We start from the raw sequence: 11,934 nt of genomic DNA, 5'->3' as shown, positions 1-11,934 counted from the left end.
GCGGGGGAGAGGGGAAAACATTCTGTGAGAAACAACCATTTCTTAAATTTGTTAAGTGGCTAAGACAAATCAAGTACATTTTATAAACGTGCAGAATAAATTGAATAAAATGAACAAAACCATTGAGCGTGAGGTTTCCGTGACACGAGAAAGCATCAGGGAAATGATAAGGTGGTCATTTCCAGGAGAGAAAATAAAAGGTTCTATCACCCCTTTATTTATTCTCCAGTGCACTAACTGTGCAGCATCTGTCTCAAGACTGGAAGGGAGACTGGCCTGAAGGAATATCTGGACAAAGCCCTGTTTGTTTGTTTGTTAATTTTCCTCTTCTAACCTTTATTTTTCTGTACTGATTTGTACCGGGCTTATGGTGCTTTGTCAGTTGGGTATTTAACATCTCACCAGCGCTCTGCTGTGTTGTGAAGAGTAATGATTTGCCCTGGCCCGTGTGGCTCAGTTGGTTGGGCGTTGTCACAAGCACCAAGAGGTCTGACCATTTCTGGCCAGAGCACATACCCAGGTTATGGGCTCAATCCCCAGTAGGGGGCATGCGGGAGGCAGCAATCGATGTTTTTCTCTCTCCCTTCCTCTCTCTAAAATCAATTTAAAAAAGTGTTTTTTTAGAAAATACACACACAATTTATTCAATGATTTCTAACTCTTTGTAATTATAATAACTGTGATTGGTTGAGCACTTTGTATTGAATGTCATGCATGATGTTTCTAATCATCAAACCTATGAGGTGGATATTATCTACTAGTTATCATTCCCTCTGTCTCTCGAACTGGCCACTTCTCAGACATCTCTCCTCTTCCCTACACCTGCTCCCAATTCTGTTCTCTCCATCCTGCTGGTACAGGGCTGTCCACGTGCTTGGGCCATTTCTAGACTAGAGCCAACAACAGCGTCAGCCTCTGCTGGTCCTTTCTTCATACAAGAAAGATATTTAAACCCTAAACCTGAAATCTTACAAGGTTGGCAGCTCTAAATGCTGGCCGTTGTACACGTTTTTATCTCACACAGACATAATTATCTTCCTTAAAATATTTTGCTCTGGTGACTACTATGCTCCCGTGGATCCTTTCTAAACTCTAGGAATTGCTGAAGGAAGGGGGGGGAATGTAATAAGATCTATAAACCAATGACCATTGCCATAAGTCACTTTGTAAATTGGGGTGAGTTCTTTATAACTTGGGACCAAGAGGTGGCAAACGTTACATTATCATTACCAGTATTATTATCATCATCATCATTATTATTAGCTATTCAAGCTTAATTTGGAATTATACAAGATGGGCATAATTCACCTCAATATTCATCAAATGAAGCCACAACCCTGAGTTTTAAGGAAAATAATTGAAAAGTGTTTATTCAAGTAAAGAAACCGAATGCATCTTTCATCTCACTACGCCTCCTGTCCCCATCTCTTTTTAAAAGTTCAGTGACCATAGTGACATGGCTTCTTATGGTCACTGTGTAAGAAAAGCAGTAACTGTGGTGAGGGGCAAATGGGAGTCCTGGCTAAAAGTTCCAGTGTTTGACTTACCCTTGAAGCAGCTGGGGACTTCAAAGGTGCCGTCGATGCACTGAGCATCCTCGGTGTAACTGCACTTCTTTTCCTTATTTTTGCAGAAGAAAGAAACTTTCTGACCATGCAGCATCCCATTCTTAAATTTTTCTTGGATCTTCACTCTCTCTCCTTCGAATATCACAGTAGCTTTTTTAACAGACACTTTACAAGACGCTGAAAGAGACAATATTTGGAGTTAAGACTTATGAGTTCTATTAGTCTTTCTTAAAGAGAATGTAGCATTTGTGCCTATAGATGAGTACATATGAAATGAATTGCTCAAGACAAGAAGAGTCCAAGACTGTATACACTGAATAACATCAATATCATTCCTAATAGCAGTTCTTTACCCATAGAACCACTAGTCATGGGTTCCAAGATGGCCTTTTCTTCCCCTGCAGTAGCCACACAAGAAGGTCAGAGCAAAAGCAGCAGATTCTAGGCTTTGGTGAACAGGGGCTTTTACCAGATACCACCATTGCGTGTAAGATCACGCTGGCCCACTCAGAACCCATTTATTGAGCTAATGCACCCACCCATCAGCCACTGTGAGGGTTGGCTGATAACAGCTCACAAACGCTCCTTTTTCTGAAAATTTGCCTTCAGCCTTAAGGATGCCACCTCTCCCAGGAGGTAATGCAAATCAGTCTCCAACCCCAGGGTCAGAGAAGGGAACAGCCTATAGCCAATGACTAACTGACAAGGAGATACAAAAAGCAGGTCCTCCTGCCTCTTGGTGGGATCAACTCGGGGGTAGAATTCATGGCCCAGAGCTCCCAAGGAGATGGAACTGAAGCTAGACGCTAGCTGAGACCACATACTTGTTCAAAAGTTAATTGGATCTGCAGTATCAGCAACACCTGGGAAGCTGGTAGAAATGCAAATTCTCAGCTCCTAGCCCAGATCTACCGCGTCAGAAACTCTGTGGGATTCTGATGCACAGTGAAGTGTGAGAACCAGTCTCCTGCTCCATCCTACCTGCCTCACTCTCTTTCTCCTGACACACTCACTTAATAAAGCAACTGCACTCAAATCCCTGTTTCCGGTTCTGCTTCTAAAGTACCACAACCTAAGACACTAGCCATATGTTATTTTGCCTGCCCTGCCTAATTCCCTTTTTTGCTTATACTATTCAGCCCACAGCAACCTGAGCAGATACATAGTGCTAGGTTGTGGTTCTTTGCATAAGCATACCACTGACCATATCAAGGATAGACACCTAACTCAAATGAGTGTCCCAGGAAAAAGATGCATTAGTGATGAGTCCTTTAGTTGAGAGGTCCTGATGTAGAGTCCAGGCAAGTTCAAGGTGAGTAAGCAGAGAAACATGGAGATGCGAGAAAGCCATTGAGAGATGAAAAAAAAAAGTGGCAATTGTTCCTGAATCTCAGCTCCACTTCTCAGGAGAAATGGTTGTGTTTCATTTCCTGTTCTTCAATGTCCCTCTAATTGCCTGTTTCCCACTTATAAGCCCCCTTTTCCTTGAAGTAGCTCGACTGTGTGGTTGGCTTTTGCAACAGTGAGAAGAATCTCAACCAGAACCAAGCAGAAACGGATGTTCATAGGCAAAGACTTCAAAGCATTATAGGAAGCCCACACACTCTTACACCATACTATCAAGGCTCATGAAAGATCTGTTTATTTCATACACTTTAATTTCAAATGAGCTTGCTAAGCATGAAGCTGCCCCATGCACCTGTGAGTCTTTCACACACCAATAGCTGTGAAGCAAGTCGGAGCAATAAGTAGAAAATGATTGGAACAAGCAAGGGGCAAGTAAGGGTGATCCACTGGATAGATTCAGAGACATTTTTAAGACCTCACCCATATTTCATACCTTTGCAACTTGGTTGTGCAGACCAGTTTCCGAATTTGTTGCATTCTACTTCTTCTGGGCCATCCAAGACATAGGTATCATGGCAACCATATGTGGCTTTATCCTTGTAACTAAGTGCTTCTTTTGCAGGATAGTTCACAAATCCATTGTCTGGTCTTATTGGGAATGGGCATTTTACTTCTAAAACGTTCATTTAACAAGACATATTAGTATAAGCAGTAATGTTGTCCAGTAGTCATGGAATATGCAGTTACACTCTAATATCCCTTATACCAATGATCACTGGGTGTTCCTGTGACTGGAATGAAATTTCCAGGTACCTTGGTGCTTAATTCTGTCCCCCTTATCTTATACTCATGGGAACCTGGATATTTTTTTAAAGAAACAAGACCACTTTGAAAGTATATAAATGAGTTACCAAGTTCTTTGAGCTTTCACATAATCATAAGGCATTATTTGTTGTGAATTTCATCTCTACGCAGTCTAAGATGGTGAGTTTGAAAGAAGAAAAAAAATCAGTTTCTTTTCATCAACAAACCATGAAATTAAAACACAAAGACTCCCTTCATGCACACCAGCACACCATTAGCTGGGTTTTAAATGTTAAATCTAATTCTCATGATTGTCTTCAGACTATACAAGAAGGCAGCACAAAATATGAAGGAGAAAAATGGTGCTGCTTCCAGGCCTTCTTAAGGCCCCAACAGCAGAGCCCCAACCCCGTACCCCAAGTCACCAGAATACAAGAGAGCAAGGTAGAGCCAGGAGCACAGAGCTCCTGGGAGGGAGAGTAATGAGGTAGTTTAAAGGACAGACTTCAGAGTTGGACTGCTTGACTCAGTGTTGGCTCTTCCACACATCAAATGAGAAAGAATCTGAGTCTATAATAATACTAAAATTAACAGTCCATGGAAGAGAAAAGCTCTTCTCTGTAGAAGAATGCCAGCTAATCAATATAGAAGGAAAGAAAGAATTAGAATGTCATCATTTTGCAACCACCAATGTCATAATTGGATCATCAGTGGATGCAAAAATGACGCCTAGAGAGTGCATATCCACACAGTTGTCAAGTATGACCCACAGGTAGCTCACTAATTCCAGAGGGAAAGAGATCCTTTACCAAAAGATCTACCACACCCCCCATTAGCAATGACCACCAGGGGGCAGACGCTCAACACAGGAGCTGCCAAGCTGCAGTGACTTGGCAGCAGTGGTTCTCGGGTGACACTCTGGGAACCAGAGAGGGGGGAGCCCGATTCTGGGGTGCGTCACCCGAGAACCGCCCTCTCATCATCTGGGACCCCTTGGGGGATGTCAGAGAGCTGTTTTTGGCCTGATCCCTGCAGGCCAGGCCGAGGTACCCCACCAGTGCACCGGGCCTCTAGTATTCTTACAATTGTTTAAATGCTTGTTGTTAATACTTCAAAACATGTTAAATGTCTTGGGTACAGTGATAATATAGGAGAATGTCCTTGTTCCTAGGACATTCATGCTGAAGTATTATGGCTAAGTGTCATGATGTGTACCACTTATTTTCAGATAGTTCAGGGAAAAAAGTGTCTGGAGGGGGCGGAGAATGAGAATGTCACAACATGTTGACAGTTGCTACATCTAGGTAAAGGGTTGGAAAAAATATTTTTTAAGTACCTACTGCTTAGGACTTGGTAGAATTAATTGAGATGACATATACAAAGCAAGAGACCAGTGCCTAGCCTAGAGTTAAGGCCCCCAAAAGGTTCTAGGTATTATTACTAATAGTTTCCCCATGCTAAAAAGCACTTGAGTTTTGAATCGTTCAATAGATACCTAAAATATCCACGACAGGAGAAGTTAACGGTCCTTAGTATAACTCCTCATCAGCATGATCACTTCTATCTGTCTACTGGTTATACAATTGACAAATGTAAAGATGGTGACGCGAGGTCAAATTCAAGGAGGAAGAGTCTGCATAAGTCCTTAAAATCAAATATTTTTGTGATTCTTACATGTAGGTAAAAGCAGGTAACAATATGACTGCAACCCAGTGTTTTTTCTTTACCTTCATCTCCTGAGACACCCCAGTTTAACCCAGGCTTCTCTTCACCGGCCTCGCCACAATATCCCGCTGTCTGTGCACACACCCTGTTCTTTCACGCCTTCCAGACTTTCCACATCCTACGCTCTGTGTGGCAAGCCTCCCCCTCATTATCCACTCATCCTCCAAGTCCCTCCCTTGGAAAGCTTTCCCAGGCAGCTCCAGAGAGTTCATCGCATTATAGAGACTTCCCCTGAGGTCAGAAGCCAGGTCTCCTGCATCTGGTATCCCGAACACCTAGCACCCCGCCTGGTACATGGTAGAGGCCAACAAGCATTTGTTGAACACGGTCATCTGGAAGGCAGCTATGCTCACCACTTACCACCAATGCCAAACAAGGTCATTGAAACACCCATAGCAGAATGTTCAGTAGTTTTCAAAAATGGGAATTGCACTATCCTAATCGTTTTCTCTTCTCTTTGCACTTACCCCTGCATTCTGGTAACTCAGTCCAGTTTCCATGTGCTGTGCAGGTAGCGGTGTCATTTCCAAACATGGCGTAGTTGGGCAGGCATTTAAAGACCGCCTGCTTTCCATAGACTGATCTGTTTCCAGCCAATGGCTCATAAGCACTAAGTACCGCAAATTTAGGTGTGGGTGGTGGAGGGCAGGTTACAGCTGAAAAAAGAAAGAACTATCATTTTCATGAGGCTTATAGTGCTGAAACCAGAAAAGTCCCAGGCAAACCAACTGGTCACCCTCCCCATAACTGGGACCCACAGACTCACGGGAACACACAGGGAGGTTCGGACTCCATATTCCCTCCTCAGTGCATTGAGCAGATTTAGTTCCATTCAGAAAAAACCTGCAAAAGGAAACACGTAATCCATCAAACTAGAAAAGAACCCATCGAGAGCTTCTCAAATGTCTTCTCCCTTGTGCATTGCTTTAGATGAACACTGTTGACTTCGTTCCCATAATGTGGTTTTCCTGAAGAGCTTAACACACATCTAAGGCTCAAGTCTCCAGCCTAACGCTGCCGGTGAATCACCAAAGAATGGGAAGGTTCCATAGCTGGTGAGTGTAGAAGCCAAACCCCAAATCCCTCATCTTCAGCCAGCTGGATAAACTAACTGATTCTTATGTGAAGCAAAAAAACAAAAAACAACAACAAAAACCATTTTATTTTTTCAGGATCACAACATGAATCAAACTGAGTAATCTCTACTATTCCTTTTCTCAGAGCATATTAACAGGAATGTGTAAAAACTATGCTGTCTGCCAGAACCGGTTTGGCTCAGTGGATAGAGCGTCGGCCTGCGGACTGAAAGGTCCCAGGTTCGATTCCGGTCAAGGGCATGTACCTGGGTTGCGGGCACATCCCCAGTGGGAGGTGTGCAGGAGGCAGCTGATCCATGTTTCTCTCTCATCGATGTTTCTAACTCTCTATCCCTCTCCCTTCCTCTCTGTAAAAAATCAATAAAATATATTTAAAAAAATAAAAATAAAAAAATAAAAACTATGCCGTCTAATAGGGTGATCACTGAGTAAGTCATATAAATGTCTAATCACGTTGTTTTACCCCTGAAACTATTATAATATTGTATGCCAACTGTAATTTAAAAATTAAAAAGAAATTAAACAATCAAAATGCCAATGCAGTCTATTTTCATTGAAAATGTAACGTTCTGTCCTGGAAGCCAATTTTTTCAATGTTGCTTGTCATCAGACCCACCAGTAACTTGTGCTTCAGAAGGAAGGACTGCATTTCTCTTTCACACACAATATGTCTTAATCTCCAACCCCCTTCCTCAGTAAGGTTTTGCCCGACTGCATTGCAGCCAACATGCTATTGCCAACATCACCAGTGGTGTCTTTGCTCAGAAGGCAGATGAGTTATATTACCAGCCACAGTGCTTTCTACCTGGGGATGTTGTGCTGTTCTGAGAATGAAGAGAACTATGTCCCACATCATCATACTCCCACCCTCTGCCTCAGAATTCTCTCTAGAGACTACCAGGTCAGTCAATCAAGTTAGCCTCATAACTAAAGCCCAAATCTAATTCCTAAAATATTTTAATCCTCGTGCTAAGATTTGGGCCAGAAATTATAAGGAATTACCATCTAGTTTCAATAATTTCAATGTACGTCCTCAGATAAGTAACTAATCAGAAGCACCCCTAAATTGGATATATTTCAGTAATTATCATATTCTCCACCCCTTACTCACCCTCAACACCATTGTGTATTTAGTAATTTGTATTCAGCAAGCCCAAGGTTAGAAATAAATTATGGACCAGTCTTGATGTTTAACTTAAGGGCATAGAAATGTGCTTCATCTATTAGCTATTCAGTCACTCAGAAGTCCTTACCCGTTGTTACAAGAAAAACTGATTGTGTTGGGATATTCAAAAGTTGTATAGCGTACAGCTCCATTTTCTAAGATTCCAGCAAAAGGACACACTCTGGCTGTGATTTAAAGATAAAAAGGTAAATATCTATTGATAGAATTTTGTATTAAAATAAAAATATATAAACTCCTTTCTATCCTTTGATCCAATAACTCTACTGGTAACTATTCTAAGAAAATAACTAAAATAAGTCAAACGATGTATGCATTAATGTGTTCATTACATAGCTACCTCTAATAACAAAAACCAAACAGCCTAAAAGTTCATGATCAGGGTACTGTGTTAATGAATGATGATAAATCAACTGTATATAATGTAGCCAATAAAATATTGATTATGAAGATCATAGAGGCATAGTCAATGTTTCTGACATGCTAATGAAAATAGGAAAACACAAAATAATATCTGCTCTCTATAATAATACAAAAATATACACAGAAAATAACTTGAAAAATGAAATTGTTAGTGTTCCAGAGTTATGGCCAATTTAAATTTAAAAAATCCCAAATGATATTATAGTGGTTTTTCATTAAAAATTCTGTTGGTCTTGCCCTGGCCAGTGTGGCTCAGTTGGTTGTCATTCCATGCACCAAGAGGTTGCTGGTTCAACTCCCAGTCAGGGCACATGTCCGGGGTATGGGCTCAATCTCCAGTAAGGGGTATGCAGGAGGCAGTCATCGATTGATGTTTCTCTCTCTCCCTCTCCCTTCCTCTTTCTCTAAAATCAATAAAAACATATTTTTAAAAAATATATTGTTTGGTCTTTTTTCATCAGAGTATATTAAAACCACTTGTATGGACATGTATAATGTTCACAGAAGTCAGTCCCTATGATTAAAATAACCAGAAGCTAGATAGGTCCATATAGTTATTTTTAGTGCTTAATTTCCACATAAAATTGCCAGAAATCCTCTGGTTGATTGCTCAATATTTGACTGTAAAAATCATGCCAGCTTGATATCACAGAACCCAATTTTGAGGATGAATAAAAGCAACCATCTACCATAAAGCAACAATGAAACATCAATGTATATAATTTATGTTATATTATTAATTTAGCATAATCTGTAATATATTTATACCTTACTATAAATATCACATGTAATCTATAAAAATAAAAGCATAATATGCTAATTAGACCAGATGTCCTTCCGGATGACCTTCCGGACGAAGCGGGGGCTAGGAGGGCCGAAGCAGAGGCGGCCACAGCGGTGGGCGGGGGCCGAGCCCCTTGCATGAATTTCGTGCATTGGGCCTCTAGTATATACATAATTTAGATAAAATTTATTGACATTTCAGTAACTATTCATTCTGTTTTCATTTTGAGGCAAAGTCCAGAGACACAATGATTCTTCATGTTTTATTTTCAAGAGTCTCCTTGGCATCTGTTTCAATTTCAGAGTATCTGCACTTCTTCTTTCACTTCTGCAGGGTCTCCCTCTCCTTTGATCATACCAGGTCTCTTTTATACATCTGTCCCAGCTCTATGCTAAGTTTGTCTCTCCTCTAAATAGTACCTACCGCCCTTGGTCTCATCTCCCATGGAGAAGCCCTCGGGCCCTCTCGTTTCTTCACAAGTCTCCCCTCTCCCCCACAGCTCTGCTGGCCTTCCACACACGGAGCATGATAAGGTAGGTTATCTGCCCAAAATGTCCAGAATTGGAGGGAGGGGAGAGAATCTGCACAATGCGCTGACTTACGTGTACATCTCAGCGTGTTGATGGGCCAGATTCCGGTGAGGGGGCAGGTAAACCGTCTCATCCCTCCGCGGGACACATAGCCCGGCTTGCAGAAGTACATTATCTGCTCCCCTGGGTCATAGGATGATCTTAAGGGGGTAACCGTGGCAAACGGTACATCATCTGGCCTGGGACAGGCTGAAACAGAGCACGAAGCAGTTGGTTAAGAAATCTATAGGTGCATTTTTAAGTTCAGCTGGCATAGAAATTAAAACTCGTTAATGCTTTCCAAAAGGAACTCTACCGAGTCCTGTGTCATATCTCATCTAATCTCAACCACCCTTTGAAGGGTACTATTGTTATTCCCATTGTACAGGTCAGCACACTGAGGCTTCAATTGTCTAAGGATCTTCCGGAGGACCTTTAAACATGGCAACGTTAAAAAATAAGTATTAATCCAGTTTCTCCGTAATCCACCCTAAAGAGAACTCAAGTTATCATTAGTGATCCCCAGCATATGCCAGGGGGTTGGATATATCAATTATTTTTGCAAAAAGCAAAGAGTACTTACTCCGTCCGGCAACAGCCACATGGCAGAGAAAACTGGAGAACAAGATGAGCGCTGGAGAAATCATTGTGGATGATTCTCACTGGCACTACCGAAGTGGCTTTCCTCTACCAAAAAGAGAGGGTGCACATATAAAACTGCTTAACTATTAACCATTTTTGTGTACTTTTATCTCTGTAAATAGAAGATAAAGTATCAGGATTTAAAAGGAACTCCGAGACCTACATTCTTTAATCATTTACTTTCCACTCCTGTGGGTCTGTTGTGAAATCTTTGGTTGATGGTGTCTGTCTCCAGAACTTTGTGTTAAGGCACGAAACAGTTCATTGTTGCTGCTGATAGAATCTGGTGATTCCCAGATTGTCAGGTCTTCGGTCTAGACCTCTGGTTTCTCCATCCTCTGTTCTGTGTTCATAGTGGATGGATCACCAAAAGGCTGCTTCACCCACAGCCTGGGCGTATAAACTTAGGACTATGGCTTACTTTCTGGGTTTCGGTCTTCACACCTCTAAAATGATATTCCAGCTTCTAGATGTATGAGTCGAAAGAACACCACCGAGGTACCTATCATTCAAATGCCTAAAAAAACTGAGCTCATTATCCTCTCACACGATGACTATTTCTTCCAGCTTCCTCTTTTCCCTGCAGTTAGTAACAAGATCCTCCTGGGAGTTCTAGCTATTTGGAGCTATCCTTGAAGCGGCCATCTGCTCACAGCAAAGCAACACAAAGCCTTGCTCCTCCATTCTTACTACTTCCTACATCGGTTTACACAGATTTCTAGATTGGTTTTAGGGATTGGGAAGTTGACTGGGACTCAAAGAAGAAAAGGAGTTGAGTGGGTGGAGAGAATGGTGATGATGTTGATTGGGAAGGGTTTGAGAGGACTGTTCATGATTCCACAGTTATCTCATATGTCATTTGCTCTAAGGAACTGAATATACAAATGGACAATGGCCAGACAATATGTAAAAATAGCATGCTGACCCATATCTCTGTAGCAACCCATCCAGAAAGCCAAATCACAGTCTCTGTAGCTATTGGCCCAACTTAGGACCAACCAGAAAAAGCCAACTATGTTCTTCTAACCAATCACATAGGCTGTCTGACCTCTAGTTAGTCCAGCTTTCCCAAACCAACAAGCTCTAGCCAGGGCATACTTAAAACCTTCCCTTTCAGTCCACTTTAAAGTTTTCCCATTCTTCGGACTGACTTTGAGCCTCTGCCCAATACAAATGATGATGACTGACTCCCTGGGCATTGCAAACTTGGAATAAATAGCCTTGGCTTGTTCTCCTTGGGGTGGTCTTGGTTTATATCCTTGGGTCTAAAGTTCCTTGAGGCACATCCATTTAAGAAAAGTTCTTGTGGGGCAGTGATTCTGAAATGATGCTTTTAATGAACATTGTGCTCCATGATAAGAAGAAAAGCATACCGCCACAAATATAAAACAATGGTGGTCCTTTCCCTTTTGTGATGAAATCACAATCAAGCTCTCTCTCGCTCTCTCTCTCTCTCTCTCTCTCTCTCTCACACACACACACACACACACACACTCCACATAGTCAAACACGAGATGGATTATCGTTTGTCACTAGATCACTTTCGGGCTCGACTTTCCTGTGGAGAATTCCCTCAATAGGTGAGAAAGAGAGGACACTAGTGAAGAGAAGCCAAGTTGTTTTATGTCATGAAGCTCCATGGTGGATGGAGAAAGAGAGAGAGAGAGAATCCAAACACCAGGAAAAGAAACTTGGAGAGGTTTGACATTGAGGACAGAACATTTTTGGCAGCAGCTGCAAACTGAGCAATAGACATTGAGAGGACTGGTGATGGGGAGAGGGGGTTTTAAAT

General features: G+C 41.8%; 1 protein-coding gene across 2 annotated transcripts in view; it reads right to left on the bottom strand.

The window, feature by feature from the left end:
- The window catches only part of APOH (apolipoprotein H (beta-2-glycoprotein I)), a 10,401-nt gene extending 191 nt beyond the window's left edge, over positions 1-10,210 (bottom strand). The window contains exons 1-7 of one of the 2 annotated variants that reach the window (XM_014532481.1): positions 10,084-10,210; positions 9,534-9,710; positions 7,795-7,891; positions 6,211-6,287; positions 5,912-6,100; positions 3,409-3,588; positions 1,535-1,745 (exon numbers count right to left, since the gene is read on the bottom strand). In XM_014532481.1, the coding sequence (XP_014387967.1) occupies positions 1,535-1,745; positions 3,409-3,588; positions 5,912-6,100; positions 6,211-6,287; positions 7,795-7,891; positions 9,534-9,710; positions 10,084-10,147 (995 nt within the window). In that variant the 5' untranslated portion in view covers positions 10,148-10,210. Of the gene's footprint in view, positions 1-1,455; positions 1,746-3,408; positions 3,589-5,911; positions 6,101-6,210; positions 6,288-7,794; positions 7,892-9,533; positions 9,711-10,083 lie in introns of those variants that run through there. The other variant, XM_005858689.2, reaches the window with a different exon arrangement.
- Between the last annotated feature and the right edge of the window lie 1,724 nt (positions 10,211-11,934).

Source organism: Myotis brandtii, unplaced genomic scaffold (genome assembly GCF_000412655.1).
Source record: "Myotis brandtii unplaced genomic scaffold, ASM41265v1 scaffold120, whole genome shotgun sequence".
NCBI classification, from domain to species: Eukaryota; Metazoa; Chordata; class Mammalia; order Chiroptera; family Vespertilionidae; genus Myotis; species Myotis brandtii.
The sequence above is the reverse complement of the archived record's forward strand: the minus strand, read 5'-3'. Positions and strand labels throughout refer to the sequence as shown.